This window comes from Sorex fumeus, unplaced genomic scaffold, assembly GCF_029834395.1.
Source record: "Sorex fumeus unplaced genomic scaffold, SorFum_2.1 ptg000028l, whole genome shotgun sequence".
Taxonomy (NCBI): domain Eukaryota; kingdom Metazoa; phylum Chordata; class Mammalia; order Eulipotyphla; family Soricidae; genus Sorex; species Sorex fumeus.
The window spans coordinates 4,190,583-4,207,251 of NW_026606085.1; the positions used below are offsets into that span (position 1 = coordinate 4,190,583).

The 16,669-nt window shown below is 53.3% G+C and overlaps 3 protein-coding genes across 4 annotated transcripts; all 3 read right to left on the reverse strand.

Annotated features, from left to right (window-relative positions):
• Positions 1 to 272: 272 nt before the first annotated feature.
• PHF23 (PHD finger protein 23) lies at positions 273 to 4,837 on the reverse strand. The gene is made up of 5 exons (XM_056114914.1): positions 4,594 to 4,837; positions 3,042 to 3,073; positions 2,794 to 2,886; positions 1,181 to 2,024; positions 273 to 1,075 (listed from the first exon to the last, which is right to left on the reverse strand). Exons 1-5 carry the CDS (start codon positions 4,625 to 4,627, stop codon positions 861 to 863), a joined length of 1,218 nt encoding a protein of 405 aa, XP_055970889.1. The 5' UTR covers positions 4,628 to 4,837; the 3' UTR covers positions 273 to 860.
• An 851-nt stretch (positions 4,838 to 5,688) lies between these two features.
• Positions 5,689 to 7,904, reverse strand: GABARAP (GABA type A receptor-associated protein). The gene is made up of 4 exons (XM_056114913.1): positions 7,600 to 7,904; positions 6,972 to 7,050; positions 6,724 to 6,842; positions 5,689 to 6,174 (listed from the first exon to the last, which is right to left on the reverse strand). The coding sequence occupies exons 1-4, from the start codon at positions 7,687 to 7,689 to the stop codon at positions 6,109 to 6,111; spliced, it is 354 nt and encodes a 117-aa protein (XP_055970888.1). The 5' UTR covers positions 7,690 to 7,904; the 3' UTR covers positions 5,689 to 6,108.
• Positions 7,905 to 8,870: 966 nt separating this feature from the next.
• On the reverse strand, positions 8,871 to 16,460 carry CTDNEP1 (CTD nuclear envelope phosphatase 1). 2 transcript variants are annotated; one of them, XM_056114911.1, is made up of 8 exons: positions 15,688 to 16,460; positions 12,399 to 12,465; positions 12,187 to 12,305; positions 11,905 to 11,976; positions 11,066 to 11,182; positions 10,721 to 10,832; positions 9,866 to 9,950; positions 8,871 to 9,555 (listed from the first exon to the last, which is right to left on the reverse strand). In XM_056114911.1, the coding sequence occupies exons 1-8, from the start codon at positions 15,787 to 15,789 to the stop codon at positions 9,495 to 9,497; spliced, it is 735 nt and encodes a 244-aa protein (XP_055970886.1). In that variant the 5' UTR covers positions 15,790 to 16,460; the 3' UTR covers positions 8,871 to 9,494. The 2 variants fall into 2 exon arrangements, with proteins under 2 accessions (XP_055970886.1, XP_055970887.1); XM_056114912.1 differs by lacking the exon at positions 8,871 to 9,555 and adding an exon at positions 9,568 to 9,758.
• Between the last annotated feature and the right edge of the window lie 209 nt (positions 16,461 to 16,669).

Consider the following 16,669-nt stretch of genomic DNA (forward strand, 5'->3'; position numbering starts at 1 on the left):
TACTTCGGCAAAGCCAGCCACTGCCTTTAGGGGGCAGGACACTGCTGACCACCCCCCTTTACCTCCGGCTCCAAGCAATTTTGGGCGGGGGCTGCGGGTGGATGTTGTGAATTGAGGTGGGCTGTAAAGCCGACTGAGGCCACAAAGTGGATGAGTTAAGGGGGGCCCGGTGATTATCAGCTCCGAAGAAGAAGTGGGCTTAACCCTGCAGCTGGCCAGCGTTCTTACCATCTTTTCCAAAGCCTCCCTTCCCCAACCAGAACAGTCAGGGCTATAAACACAAAGAGCCCACTCTTTTATTTACAACACGCAGGCTGTCTGTACAAAGACCTGGCCAGTATTATTTTAAAAACAAAGGGTGAGGGAATCATCACCTTTCTGTTTCCTTTCCTCCCTCAGATGGGCTCTGGCTGGTAATGCTACCTCTGAGCTGCCATACCCAAGAGGGGAAATCCAAAATTAAAAATACAACCGGTGTAGAATAAACGGGTAGTGAGATAGAAGATGAAGGAGGGGAATGCTATATTTACACTAGTTTTATAGACAACTGTTTCATTCCATCCCAGTTCCAACCTTGGCCCAGAGAGTGAGGGGTGGCAAATATGAGGGACAGATATTAAGTGTCTAGGGACCCAAACAGCCTTCCACCTCCAACTGTAATGGATCCAAGTTCGAGTCCACAAGGTGGGGAGGGAGGGTAGAAAAGGAACATGAAATACTCATTTCCAAACAAGTCTTCCTTGGGAATTCCTGCCTTGAAATGGAACAAATCCAAGCTCCAGGGGATAAGACTGAGGACCCTGAGGAACATTTCCCAAGTTATGTTGTCATCTGGACGTTGCAGCCTAGAGATGGCAATGTCAGGGTTCTCCTGATTTGGGAAGCCCTCCTAACCGCCGGGCCTCTGGCCGCAGTTCCTTGCATTTCTGGCAGTAAAAGAAGTCAGGGACATTGGTCTTCTTAATCTTAGCACAGGAGAGGTGGATCCACGTTCCACAAAGGCTGCACTCAATCATTGGCCTCCCTGCAAAGGGCTTTCGGCAGTAACACGTGATGAGATCCCATGAGTCATCACCTGGGGAAGAGAAGGTTTGTTTGGTGTTCCTCCTGAGCTCTTGGGATTCCCAACACCCCCAAGCCCATCATCCCAGCTGCCCCTGGCCAGCCCCCAACTTCTCACCTGATTCTACCATGATGTCCTCATCCATTACCCGCATCTCTCCTTCACTGGAGCTGGCATCTCCATCTTGGCTTGTTTCAGTGCTGCCTACCTCCTTGTTTTCACCGTCAGTGGGGGGGACTCCTTCAGGGTGGACGGTGGCAGCGGTTCTAGGAGCCTCAGGTGGTATAGGCAGCACAGGAACTGGGGCTTCACTGCCTACAACTGCTGCCATTTCTTCCTCCTCCTCCTCCTCCTCTTCCTCCTCCTCCTCCTCCTCTTCAGAGTCTGTATCACTGGGAGGCGCCCGTGGAGGCCCAGGAGGTGGGAGTCTATCTCCCCGATCTGCCTTTTTCAACTTCCGCTTCTTGCTCTTCTTGATTCGAGACCTCTTTTCCCCATCCCCAGGGGCTGGTCGAGGCCTCCGAAGAACCCCAAAGCCAGTTCCCCCTCCTGGCCCCAACTTTCGGTTCTTTCTGTCCTTCTTTCGAGGAGGCTGGGAGAGGTCTCCCTGGGAAAGGGGCACTGGGGTAAGAGAAGCAGGGGGACGGGACGCATGTGTCAGAGATGAGGGGGATAGTGGAGATGTCATTTTAGGTCCATCTAGATCAAAGAGAGAGTCCTTGAGCTTCATCTTCTCAAGTAGGGTGGCACTGTCAGGTGTCTGCAGACGTGAGAAAGTGGACCTTGGGGGTCCTGGCTGGGTAGGACCAGTCTGAGCCGCCCTTCTCTTAGATGACTTTGCTTTCTTAACAAAGGTCTGGATGGTTCGGAGATCTGAGGGGGCTGAATCCCAGCCATCACTGTCTGCAGCACTCTCACCGCGCAATGGAGAGCTGGAGCCAGAGGCTGGCCAGTCACTTTCCTTAAAAGGAGGAGAAATCAAGGTCAGGAGAAGGTCCAGTGTTCCTCCACTACCCAGTTTAAAAACCCAGGATCAGACCTACTTCAAAACATCCTGCCCAACAGCCTTCACCCAATGCCCATCTGCTAGATGCTACTTTCCTGTGTTCAAACTAGGTCCTGCTGCTCTTTGCCTCCTAAGAGCCATAGCAACAATGTATCCCCCAGGCTACAATAGCATTTACACAGAACTCATTTGTTACCATTTTCAGTTTAGCGAAATAGATCCAAAAGCAACCTAATAGTACCATCCTCTATTGCTCAAGCCACCCCACCCCACCCCCACACTCATTCCCCCACCCCCCCTCTGAATCCTCAGGTTTCCTATTAGTCAGAGGTATGCTTTTCAATTTTTTAACTTTTGGAGGGGAGGGTTGGGGGGGGGGCGTAAGCCCAGCTATATTCAGGGCTTACTCCTGGTAGGACTCATGAGACCTTATGTGCCTCCAGGGATCCAATCCAGTCAGCAGCATGCTAGGCAGAGCCCTGCCCGCTGAACTCCCTGGCCCCACAAATGTTTTTTGCTGTTGTTTGGTTTTTGGTTCACTCCCAGTGGTGCACTGGGAATCACCCCCAAGCTTGGCCACATATAAGTGCTGTACTATCTCTCCAGTCGTTCCCCCCACCCTTGCCTCCACATGTGGTATTTCTGCTAGGTTTCTTCTATAGAGTCACAGGAACTTGCTCAACAGTCCATTTATAGTCCTAGACCACTGCCCTATTGTCCCCACCTCTTTGCTAGGGGGGATATAACCAGCATACGCCAAGACAAAACTGCAGAATTTGTTGAAATCCTCAATTGTTCTTCTACGTTTCTCTGGTGGCTGAAAGAAAGGAAACATGTATCACTAGGAGTTTAAGAGGGGCATTCCCAAAGGCACAGTCTCTGGGGTAAGGGATCTGGGAAAGGCAGGAGGGGAAGGGAGGGGCAAAGTATTCCGCAGTCACTAGTAGGCTGCAGAAGTAAGGTAAACCTCACCTGAGTCTCTGGCTTAAGGGTCGGAGGTGGATCTGTGAAAGCAATAAAAGCCAGTCAAGGCACTGGGAGGTCGTAAAAGCCCACCACGAACCCTCGAAACCTCGAGGTTCCAAGTTAATCAATTTCCCTCTTACAGGTCCCTCACGCAGCCAGCAGGCCCCCAGCTGTGCCGGACCCGCCCCAGCTCCCCCTTCCGCTCGGGGAGGGGGCGGAGCCTGGGCAAGGCGCCCTCTCAGGCCTCGCTATAGCGCTCCCCTTCCCCCACGGCGCCGGCGCCCCGCCCCCCGCCCCCCGCCCCCACGGCGTCTCCGACTCCCGGCTACTCGCATCTCGGCGCCCCACCCGCCAAACCGCTCCCCCGGCCGAGCCCAGGCTGCCGCCGGCCCCCAGTCCTTCACACACGCCCAGCACCCCGAGGTCTCCCGGTCGCGCTCTACCGCGCCAGGCCCCGCCTGAGACCGCACACGCCGCCGCGGGCCCCCAGGCTTCGAGGTGACCACGCCGAGGCGCTCCCCGCCCTCCGGCCCCCTCTGCGCGACCACGAGGCCCGGCGCGCCCCTCACCCACACCCTCAAAACACACAGGCACGCACGCCCAGCGCCACTCCGCGTTCGGGACAGACCCGAGCGCTCCAACCCGGACGCGGCCCCACCTGCCCCCCCACCGCGCTCCCCACAATCTCGCCGTCCCTCCGCCCCCATCCGGGGCTTTGGCCCCTCCCCGTCTCGAGCGCCTCGGTCTCCCCGCCGGGCCCCCGGGCCCAGTTCGAGCTCTTCGGCCGCCGCTCCCCCTCCGCCCCCGTACGCGGCACCAAGTCGCTGGGCGCCGGACCCTACACGCCACCCCCACCACTCCTCTCCCTCCACGCGACCTCCGCCGCCGCTGCCCCCTCGCCTTCCGCCACTCCGGGCTCTCCCTCGCCGTCTCCTCCCCCAGCCCCCAACAACCCGCCGGTCTTCAACACCCCCCGCCCGGCACCCCGCCCCGCCGCCCTCACAACTCGCCGCTCCCTGGCTGCCCCGCTCTCTCCCGCAAGCCCCTCGATACGGTCCCTCGGCAGACAATGCCCAAGCCCCCTCCTCGCCCGCAACTCTCGGCCCACCCCCCGACAATCCCCGGGCAGCTCCGGCAGCAACTACCGGGAGCGCCGGCACCGCCGCCACGAACTCCCCCGCCTCAGCCAACTCGAGCTCCTCACTCCGCGCTCCTCCACGTTCCCTCCTCAACTCTCCAGCCCCCGAGCCCCCGAGCCCAGCTCCAGGGCCTCGACATGCCTCGGGCCCTTTCCAGCCGCTGGCCCGAAGCTCCGGCTTCCCGGCTCCCACTCCCCACCCCCCAGTGTCCAGTCCCCAACTACCTCCAGCCGAGACTCCCACTCCCCTTTATCCAAGGTTCCCGAACTCCCCGTTCTTCCACCTCCAGGGCCAGGCAGGGCCCCGACCCGCTCCCCGCGTTCTCCCGCTGGACGCCGGGGCTCGACCTCCAAGTTTGCCAATTGATCCCTCGACCGCCCCCGCGCCGGCTCTGCGCCCGGTGCCGGCCGACAGCTCACCTTCGGGACTGGGCTCCGCCATGGCTTCCAGCATCGCCCCCTCCCCTCCTCCCGGTCCGGCGCCCCCCTTCCCTGAGCCGGGGATCCCGGTGCCGCCTCCGGTGCTCGATGCTCCTACTACCTCGCTCCACAGAGATCCTGCCTCGGCCAGGTGGTGACTCCAGTCCGCTAGTCGCTGCCACCACCTCCCTCTACCACAGCCTCCCGCACTCCCGGACCAGGCCCCCTCCCCCCGCGCCGCCGGCCGCCTGCTCCCTCCTCCTCCTCCTCCCTCCTTTCTTCCCCTCCCTCCGCGAGAGCCGACGCGCAATGCATCGAGGGGACTGTAGTCCTTCCGGGGGCAGCGGGAAGGGGACAGCACTGGGCGACGGAACTTCAGTTCCCAGCAAGCCGAGGGCTGGCGCAGGCGCACTAAGCCGTTCCCGCCTCCGGGGAGTGGCGGGGAGACTGGGAGGGAGAAGGGAGAGCGGAAAGGGGCGCGCGGGCTCCTGGGAAATGTAGGCTGGGCGGGACCAAAGACCGGGAAAGGCGGGGTCAGAACTCTCGGCCACCATACTGCCTCGTTCGGCAGATGCGCGCGCGCGTTCTCTTTCGGGCTCGCCTTCTCGGCCGCCTGCATTTCCGGCCGGACGGAGAAATGGTGGTTGGGAGCTGGAGTTCTCCTAGTGATAATGGCTCCCTTCTACAGGTCTTCTCCCACCCCTGAATTCCACAGCGCAGAATCCCACACTCCTACTCGGCAAAGAGACAGGCAACGAAACACCAGTTCCTTAAAGCGGTTCCCACACCAGAAAATTTCTTCTTTAATCCAATAGGTTATAATCAGTATGGGTGTGTTTTTCTAAGAAAGCAGGTATTTTCAAACTTTTCTACAGAAACCCATGATAAAAAAAAGGTAAGGTTTTACGTTAGGACTCAATGCACTCGTATATTAAACAATGAGTTTCATGAAAAGATACTCAGAGCAGTCTATTCACACACAGAAAGTCCCCAATCAGAATAAATGAAAATATATACTATTCTTCCAGCCACCTCTTTCCCCACCACAGAAGACTAAAAAACGGGAGAGGGAAGCAACACAAAGCAAAATTCAACTCAGATTGGTGGTTTCCACTTTATTGTTGTGCCTCCTACTTTCCCCCCACAATTTCAGTCCCTTCCATCTACCCCCAAAAGAGAAGGTAGTGAAAGGAAGGGATTGTTTGGAGTTCTGAGCCTCTTGGGCAGTCAGGGAACCGAAACCAAAACAACCACTGAATGTAACAGAGATTGACAATCAAGAAGTCTAAAGCATAGTGGGAAAACGGTAGAGAAAGGGGAAGAAAGGAGAAAGGTTCTAGAGGCTGTCTCCCCCATTAATCCTCCAGCGAAAAGGGGCTGAAGAGAACCTCAAACATTAGGAAGTGCAGGTCCTGAAGAAGGAAGGCGGTGGTTGAGCCTGGAGAAGGAGGTCAAGGAAGGGGGGCCGCCTCTTTAGAACGGGACCCTCCCCACCCCACCTCAGGGGCAGCAGCTTCACAGACCATAGACACTTTCATCACTGTAGGCAATGTATAGAAAGAAGTCTTCTTCATGGTGTTCCTGGGGTGAAAACAGAAAACGACGGTACTCAGGCACGTGGACTTTGAACATTCTCAACTACCCACTCCCAGACCCATTCTTCAAATATTCTTTTTGAAGACCCCAAAACCACTGCCTTTCTCCTCCACTTCCTCCAGGGCTCGACTTAGTATTATCCCGGTAAGTAAATCTCAAATTGCTCTTTCTGCCTTTGAATGCAAAAAGAAAAGAGGAGGAGCATACATATTGATGAAAACCAACCCTTTTCTCTCCTCTCTTGTTCAAACCCCTTGCCAGGGACTATCCTGTTTTGTTCTGTTTTGGTTTTTGTTTTATGGTGACGAAATCAAAGACAACTGGTAGTGCTTAGGAATTGAACCTAGGGCTCCTGATTACAAAGTATTCATTTCAGCCAGCTGAGCGATCTTCCTCGCCCTTATCCTGAAATTTTACGGTCAAAGATAAAATTAAGAGCTAACCAAGTCAACGCACTCCAAGAACTGCTGATCTAGAACTTTCTAATCCTCAACTCCCCTCTATAGCCTCTACTATACTCCCCAGTTATCATACCTGGTATAGCTGACCCATGGTGGCACTGGTGGGTGGAATGACATTGTTGACAAAGAAAAACAAGGCATCCTCAGCTCGGAGATGAATTCGCTTCCGGATCAAGAAGTAAAACTGACCAACTGCCAGAGTTACGAGATGCAATTAAGTCACATAGGTCACAAATGTCTTGAAAGAACAGCTGCTACATAGAGCCTCCTCCCACAGATCGCACTCCCGCCCCCAGGAGGTAAACCTGGTCAAATTCCCACCTGTGAGATCAGAAGGCACCAGGTATTTCTTTTTGTCCAGATCTCCTATCCGAGCTTTGGGGGCCTTTTCTACTATCACCTAATAAAGGGGAAATAAAAATTTTAGAGATAACAGATGCCTCATGGCCTCACTGATCAAGAACTTAATCAACAGCATTCCTGGCACCCCGGATTCATTTCTCTTTGTCTTTACACACGCGGTGCAGCCCTGAATACAGACTGTGACCCCACCCCCACCCCCGCAAGTCTCCCTAACGCCAGTATCCCAGAATCGGGCGTCGGAACACAGCTCTCTCTTAACAGACGAGAATGATCGTGTCCGTCTGATAAAGCCTCGATTTCAAAAAACTTAAGTAGCTGGGGGCGAGGGGTGACCATGGGAAGCGCAGTCCACAAAAACTCCTTACAGTCTTGCCACAAACCCCAAGGTCTCACACCCATCCACATCCCTCGCTCTACCTCTGCCCCACTCCTCCTACCTCCGTCTCAGGGACAGTTGTTTCAGACTAATCCTCAACCCCCCCAGAGCTGGCAGCCTGACACCCGCGATACTAGTCCCAGACCCAAGTCAGTATGTGGCGTCAGGGCCAGAGCCCCGCGCCGTGGGCCCAGTAGCTACTGTCCTCACCGGGACCCGGTCCGGATATTTCTTTCGGATCTTCTCGCCCTCAGAGCGGCGCTTCTCGAACGGATGCTCCTCTTTATACACGAACTTCATCCTCCCGGGAACCGGGCTGGACCGGGCTGGGCTGAGGGAACCCGGGGGGGCCGGGACGGGGGGCGGCGGCGACTGCGGCGACGCGCGGGCGGATTCAGCGGAGCGATCCCGGGACTTGCGCCACTTCCCTATTCATCAACCCTGCCACCGACCAACAGAAGCCTCCCTACCTACTGTATTACGCCACTAGCGTAGCCGCCTTGGCGCCGCCAGCGTAGCACTACCTACTGACCGCCCCTCCCCACCCCACCCCCACTCGCGCCATGAGCGTAATCTCTTTGGAAGCAATTTGTGAACTAAACTAGCGACGTAGCCAAGGTGACTGGCTTTTGCTAGTGTGGTAAAGCGCCAAAGTCCCATGTTCCGATCTTCCCCTACACGAAGCTGGAGGTAGGAGACGGTAATCATACTTTGAGACTTGGCTCTCCCAAATCGCCTTTGGGAAAAACGTAGAACTGCAGACATTACAGGAATAGATTCACGAAATGCACGGGTACGCTGGCGGCGGCCGTTGACACGGAAACAAAATAGCACCCACATGGAGTCCATCTCCAGAAATAAAGGGCGAGTTAAACACGTTCGGAGAGAAACAGAAAACACTCAGGTTCCACGCATGAGTGGGCCAATAGGGACTAGAGAGGAGGTCCGAAAGGGCAGGGACTACGTCAGCGCGGAAGATTACTTTCGGCCTGTGCAAGGGGCTGTCATGTGATCTCAGAGCCGGGCGGAGCGTCACGTGGTGGGTGCGAGGAAGTAGAGCCGGCTGCAGGGAGGCGGGCGCTTGGGGGTGGAGCCGGGCGGGCAGTGGCCCAACTCCGGAGCGCGCGCCAGCCGCCAGGGAAACACCGGGCTGTCCCGAGTCAGTCGCCCGGGCACAGCCCGCCCTTTCTCCAGCTGCATGTCATTTCCGGCGCCCAGGTTTTTCCTTCATTCAGACTTAAGGCTGCAGGGTGCTTACGCTGCCCTGGGGAGTCCATCCTTATCACCAAGGCCCTGCACCAAAGGATCTGCTGATGCTCACTGCTCCGCCCCGCCAAGGGAACGGCGCTTTCCCACCGCGCCCTCTCGCCTGACCACCTCCTAAAGGCCATCTTTCTGGCGGTGTCTACGGGACCGGGTAGATGTGAACGAAGACCCCTCCCTTCATTTCCCAACCCCCCCAGAGAAGGACCTAGGGCAGCTTTGGTTTCAAAGTTATTAATGCATGGTTTAAAAGAGGAAAGGGGGAAAAAAAGAGCGAGAAAGCTGGTTACAGGTCTGAGGGGATATAGAAAGAAGGTGGGGGAGTAAGAGGACAAGTTGGGGGAAAATCCAGTGGCCCAAAATCCCAGTTTCCCACCCTCGGCCCAGCCCTTGGAGTGAAGAATTAGATCAGTTTTGTACAAGAGTTTTTAAAAAATCAAATCACAACAAAGCTGGCTTGGCTTCTGTTTTGAGCCTCCTGGATTAGCGAATTCTCACTCTAGCCAGTCCTGTCTCTTCACCATAGACAGTTTCGGCTCTCCTAGGCCTCCGCTTATGTCCCAGTCTGGGCTTTCCAGTGAGTGCGAACATGAAGTTAGAATGAGGCTGCTTCAGAGTCTGGCCCATGTGTCCATCCAGACTCCAAGTGGAGTGCAGGGCTCCCAGGGCAGAGAGGGGCAGGAGGGGCAGACCCTGCCCAGGCAGTCCTCATCACTGGACAGGGCATCAGATGGGTGGGAGGGGCAGACCCTGCCCAGGCAGTCCTCATCACTGGACAGGGCATCAGACGGCTCACCCTCCTTTTCCCCCCCACCCCAACTCAGGTGGAGGGGGAGCAGCTGTCACCAGAGCCTATGTTGGTGAAGGTTTCGGCTCAGCACAGAACGAACATCAGCGGTGAACCTGGGATGACAATAACTTGCATTGGTAGAGTCCTTATAGTTGATATCCTCACAATATTAGTGTTAGGCAGCCTCATTGGAGATGTGGGGCAGCAATGAGCACCATTTTCACATGAGGAGACTGCAGTTCGGCTTGCCCAAACCCAAAGGCTACATAAAAGCGATGAGCTTAGTACAAGAAGACCTGGGTTCAAATGCTAAGTTCTTAAGGGAAAAAAGATAAGTAAGTAAAACAGGACAAATTTTTATTCCCTGTTGGGATCTCCCACCACCTCCTTTCCTCAAAAATCTAACTGTCTAGCTTCCCTTACCTGAGGGCATCCAGCATTGGAAGCAGGTTGAGAAGGGCGGTGTCACTGGGGTCACTGAACCAGGATTTGATGGGGATGGCATTGTCTAGGATAGGTGAAAATGCATGTGAGAAGAAAGGATTCAAGAGCCCCAGAATGTTTTTCTTTTATTAGGGTGTGAAAATTATTACTTTTAAAATATATACCTCTGAACCACTCCACCCAAAAAACAACCTATGTAAAACCTCACAGATTTATATTGAAAATATTTTTCTTGTCTTTTTTTTGGGGTCACACTCAATGGTGTTTAGGGGTTAAGTCTGGCTTTGTGCCTTAGAGTTGCTTCTGGAAGGTTTCAGGAAACCATGCAGTGGTAAGACCTTGAACTAGGGTCTCCAGCATGAAAGTATACACTAACCCATTTTATCTCTCCAGCCCTAAATTTTAATCATCACATAGCATGCTAGTGTGAGGATTCTCATAAATTTCACTGCTATTGTGTCTCACCTGAAATGAATTTGAGAAATAAGATTTATGAAACAGACATATGAAGAGTAGACATCTCACTTAAGAGAAACAATGCATCTGAACCTACAATAAATCAGAGAATCCTAGTTCCACACATTCAAAATACTGCCTCAAAACTACTTAATGGGGCTGGAATGATAGCACAGCGGGTAGGGGTTTGCCTTGCACGCGGCCTGACCCTGGTTCGATTCCCAGCATCCCATATGGTCCCCTGAGCACCGCCAGGAGTAATTCCCGAGTGCATGAACCAGGAGTAACCCCTGTGCATCACTGGGTGTGACCCAAAAAGCAAAAAACAAAACAAAACCTACTTAATGGTCCTGCCAGTCTCACCACCTTCTCTCATACCTGGATGGCTTCTGTAAGCCCCTGGGGAGTTATCCAGAATCACAATGCTGGAGAGGTCACTGTGGACTACAGAGAGGTCCTTGATGTAGCTGCCCAATTCCAAAGTGCAGTGCTGGAAGGCAGGGTGAGCTGGTCATCAAAAGGAGACTCGCCCTCGGTGACTGCTCCCCCAGTCCCAACAACACTCGAGGGCAGCCAACTTTCACAAAGGGAATTATGAAGTGTGACTCCCCATAATCCCAAGTTCCACTGCAGGGAAACTGGAACACATGCTTCAAATTCAGGTCCTTTTTTGGCCACCTGTCTCCCAAATCTCTTTCTTAGCACTGGATTCTAGTCCCTTACCTGTCTGTAGTATCTCCTCTTAAGAATGCTTCTGCTATTGTCCAGTTTATCTGCTACAGCAGAGCCATAGATCTCCATGCTTGCTGTAAACACCACCAGCTCATACCACTGGCTCACCTACATACATTGGGAAAGAGAGTGTCAGAAAGAGTGATATTCATTGAGACATACAGTTCCTATTCATTACCTCTGGGGCCGGGCATTTGCCTTGCATGTGGCTGACCCAGGTTCAATCCCTGGCATCCCACATGGTGTCCTGAACCCACAAGGAGTGATTTCCTAGGACACAAAACTCTGAACACCCACAAATTCAATTTTATCCTTATGATTCAGATGCAAAAAATAAGAAGTCTGTGGAAAAATAGAATTACAGGGGCCAGAGAGATAGTACAGTAGACAGGGCTCTTGCCTTGCACAAAGCCCACCCAGGTTCAACTCCCACTGCATATGATCTCCTGAGCACCACCAGGTGCAGCCAAAAAAAAAAAAGTACTTAAAGCAATAGTATAGCAGGTAAGGCACTTGCCTTGCATGTAGCCAACCCAGGTTTGAGCCCTAGTACCCTATACAGTTTCTTGAGCACTACTAGGAGAGATCCCTAAGTGGTGCAAAGCCAGGAGTAAGCCCTGAGCACAACCGGTGTACCCCCCCCCCCAAATAAAAGTTACAACAGCACAATAACTGCTGAAAGCTAAATTCTGAACATGCTACCACTGCCCCACTCCCAAACTGCCCATCTCCATTTCTCCCCATCCTCCACCTCCTCTAATCCTCTAAATCCCCAGAACCACAGAAATATTCCTTCATCACAGAGCTCCTGATCCCTTTTACAAACTCACCACTTCTAAGAAGAAATCCACATGAGGCCTCTTATGTACAAAAAACCGGACGGGATGTTTATCTATTACCACCTGCAGAGGAACAGAAAAGGACTGGGAAATGTCCTAACCACAACATGACCTGAAGCACACCTCCCACCCTTCTGCTGACCACTTCTGTTCTTCAGGCAAATGCTGGTAAAAGGGGGTGGGGATGAAGACAAGACACTCAGATTAGAAAAGGGAGTCCAGGCCTGAGGAGAACAATAGATACAACTATACCATCAGTTCCCATCCACAAACCTTGAGGATGAAGTCAGGAGGTGTTCCCGGTCGAACTGTGGGCCTCAGGACCCCATCGTGATGTGAGTGAATAAGCGTCTCATCCAGATCCAGCACCAGGATCTTCCTCTTCACCTGTCCTGAACCACAACAGGAAGCATAACACCAGTCAACCTCCAGCCCAGGCCTAGAATCCTTTCTCACTTCAGGAGTCTGCCCAGTGAGCTACTCACCGAGCCGATTCCGGGACACGGGAGATAAAGGAAGGATATCATATCGAACAGTTTGATACTGAATTACCTAAGAAGAGCAAGAGAGAGAATCAGAACTCTTAAAAACATCCCTCAGGAACAATAATGAGTAGCAAACACTAAACATTTCTCATACGCTAGTTACCATATGGGTTAGAATTATTTAATTTAGGGTACGGAGCTATAGTACAGCAGGTAGGGTGTTTGCCTTGCATGCAGCAGGCCCCAGTTTGATCCTCAACATCCCATATGGTCCCCTGAGCACCACCAGGAGTAATTCCTGAGTACAGAGTCAAGAGTAACCCCCGAGCACTGCCAAGGGTGACCCAAAAGGAAAAAAATTTTTTTTCATTTACCCCTCAAAAACACAATATGGCCAGAGCAATAATTTAGCAGATAGGGCACTTGATTTACAAGCTGCCAAGCTGCCAACCTGTGCTTCCCGAGTCCCACCAGGAGTGATCCCTGAGCAATCTCTAAACACAGAGACAGGAATAAGCCCTGAAAAACGCAGGGTATAGCCCCAAAACAAAAAAAAAATGTCATTCTTTTTTTTATTGTGTTTGGTTTTGGGAACACATCAGTGGTGCTAAGGATCAAACCAGGGTCAGTTACCTGCAAAGCAAGCGCCTTAACTACTCTGTTGTATCTTTGGCCCCATAATCTGTTTTAAGGATGAGAAAATTCAAGTTTGGAGAGATTCAATATCTTACCTAATGCCACAGACCTAAGAACTGTAGCTGGTTGTGTTTTGTCCCTATTAGAACAAAACCCCATGACACCATAGCTATTTTAATTAAAACAAAAAAAATTTATTTTTGGTTTGGGGGCCCAACCTGACAGTGCTTAGGGTTTACTTTTGGCTCTGCACTCAGGGAACATTTCTGGTGGGCCTCGGGGGACCAGGGATGCCAGGAATCAAACCTGGGTTGGCTATATATAAGGCAAGGCCCCCACAGGTTATACCATTACTCCATCCCCTACACCATGGATTTCTGTCTCTGTTATATTTCCGGAATACCATAGTTGAATTGCTCCAATAATATTAGAATTGATGAGGGAATGGAACTAGGATAGTAACTATGGTAAGCTGACCTAAGAACCTACCCTCTTATCCAGGAAATGTGGCTTTACTGGACAAAGAAATAGCTAAGCTCCTCAATACCAGGGATTCTTTGTGGTAATTCCCATCACCTTCCCTGGGAAACAGAAAGTCTGAAATTCTTTAGTATACAGGAACAAGAGTCAAGTTGGGAGATCCTTGGGTTCTCTAAAGGGTAGCAGAGGGTGAGGAAATCCGAGGGTTGTCAGGTCAGCTAAGTTCCTCTGGCTAGGGGCCACCAAGCCTATTTTAACCAGCCACCTGTCCATTTCTATCTCTACTGGCCAAGTCACAAGTTACAGCAACCTCAGTCCTCTAAACAGCCTCCTTATCTTGGTACCCAGAAAAAAGCAAGGACACTGTAAGCCTCACAAGCCAAACCAACTGATAGAGTATCAAGAAGACCAGAGCAAAAGGCTCTGTAGAAGATGTCACCACCTCAGCCTTCAAGATTCTCCAGGTTTTCTAGTATTAGAGGTTTATTCTAATACAAGAATTTCCCCCCATGCAAAACCTGGCCACTCCCTCCCTCTGTTCTCTTCACAAGCCTGACATTCACCAGAAGCTGACCACCCTCTGGAAAAAACGCATGGGCCCTCTCTCCTGATGCCAAGACATCTGCCCTTCTTTTCTTCCCTGACCGTGATGAGGACTGCAGTAGCTCGGGTGTCCTGCTTGCTATCTCGGGTTGCACATGCTGGCATGTAGGGAATGCTCAAAGCATTTGCCAGTAAGGGGGGGGTGGGAGGAGAAACCAAATTGGAAGGGAAGACAAAAGGCTGTGGGGTCAGTACTGCCTGAAGGAGAACAATTTTTCAAGTAACTAGTCTCCAAATATACTATAGTACTCCCTGTACACAGAACAGAAATCTGACATGTTGGCAGTGAAGGGGTGAATGCTTACAACAAAGCTAGGGAGAAAGACTACAAAGAAAAGCACAGGAAGCAGCCCCACACACCTCATCACTTATGACCTCAAATTCCGGGCTTTTGCTTTTTTTTTTTCTTTTTTGCAGTGCCAGGGATCGAACTTAACGCCTCACACAAACAAGGCAAGTTTGATTTCTAACTTGTCTCAAGTAAACAGCCCTGCCTACAGCTATGATCACCCAGAATACTCACCATACATCAGGAAGTAGAAGTATACTGGTAAAGGAGCAGACACATACAAAGCCAAGCCCATTCTCTCAAATAAGTCAACCACACAGTTACCACCCAGGACTTTCTTCAGATTTCTTTCTAGGTCAGAGTCCTCACTGAAGTATGCCAAAGTGTGCAGAGGGAAGAACTCATACACCCCAGTTCACTGAATTTTCCAAGTGGTGATGAGAACACAAGAGCACATTGATAGAAAGATGTAAGACTAAGGAGCCTTGACCTTGGAGAAAAACACAGGGGCAGAAACCCAGAGATACTTGTACATCCAGAGTCTCCCGTTCCCACCGAATCTCTCACAATGCTAGACTCTGTTTCCTCAGACTCAAATCCTGTCAGTGATAAGCACGGTCTTCTGATAGGGACACCCAAAGTTTAATGTACTTCCATAACTAAAAAAGGCAATCATGAACATATCCCGAGGGCTCAATAAATCCAGATATACAGTCCCGCTATGAAAAGAAGTTTTCTGAGCCACTGTGGAGGAGTTCACACTAAGTGTGGAAAGAAGAAGGGTTTCTCCTTGGTGGCTCCAGGCTTTTCCGTGTTTGTCCTGTAAGGCCATCCTCACCCTTGATACACCCTTGACACATAAGCCTTTCTGCCCTTGTAAGACCAAGTACACACGGAGGTTCTTAATAACAGGAGGGTCTCTCTCCCGTCCACACCAGCAGATCCACTACCATCAAACAGGTGTTCCTCGACTCTAGCTTTCTCTAACAACTACAGCTTTCTTCAGGGGTGCTCCTCCCACTACCTTAGCCCCCAAGAGTTGCCAGATCCAGTTCCCGTCTAGCCGCCCTCCTCCCCAACAATCTTGGTTCCACTACGGGGTCTGCTTCCTCTCCACCCCACCCATGCCCAACTGAGGATGCCCTAACTCGAGCTAGGGGGAGAAGCCGCCACCAAAACTCAGTCCCTAGGCCCAAACAGAGCCCCAACACTTTGCCAAAACCCATGAGCACCACTGACAGAGGCAGCCACCACCACCACCAGCACCCACCCAAGGCTCACCGTGCGGATCTGCCTCCGCAAAAGGTATATGAAGAAGCTCCAGAGCTTGGCGGCGAAGGCCACGAACGTTCGCAGCCCCAGCAGACACTGTGTCCGCATCATCCCGATGACCCCGGCACCGCCGGCCCCGGGGCCCCCGCGGCCCAGCTCCGCCAGCCCACCGGGGGCAGCCCCCCGCCGACGGGAGGGGGGACGGGGGCCCCGAGTGGCCGGAGGAGGGTGCAGAGAGGGGCACGAGCGGGCGGCTCAGAGAGCCACCCCCAGCGAGGGGAAAGCCCAGCGTAACGGAGAGCGGGGGGACAGGCGTGGGCTGCCCGCGGGGGCCCACATGGGCGGGGAGGGGCACCGACGGCTTCGCGGAGGTTTCGGGCCGAGACAGGTCGGGCTAAGACGGGGCCCTCGGAGACCAGGAGAGAAGGGGATGGAGAACTGGGGGAGGGGGCATGAGGGGAGGGGGCTGGGGAGAAGGGAGGGAGAAAGAAGGGGGAGGGGAAGGGGTAAGCAGAGAGTGGCCCGCTGCGCAGGCGCGCCGAGGGGCTACCCGCGGGAAAGGGGCGGGCGGGGGCAGCAGCGAGCTGACAGCGAAGAAAGGGCCGGCTGAGAGCAGGGGGGAGGGGGAGCCGAAGGGCGCGGATGCCGGGACCGGAGCGGCCTCCCCCTCCCCGAGACCGGGGGTGCCTTAGCCTCGGGGGAGCGGGGCTGCAGCCTCTGCAGCTGGGGTTCCCATTCTGACAGGCGCCATTTTACCGCCCAAAGGGCTCCCTCCTCCTTCCTCCCCCTCCTCTTCCCCTGACACGACTTCCGGTGGTGACGTGTATTCGCTTTACCAGGGCTCCCGTTCCCCGAACTTGCTTTATGGGGGTGGGGATCAGGAGAGGTGTGTGCTTTAACAAGGCTCGGCAGCGCGCACGCGCGAGAGTTGGCTGTGGGGCGGGGCCTGGGCGAACGAGCGGGACCTCGACCGGCGTGGGCGGGGCCGAGA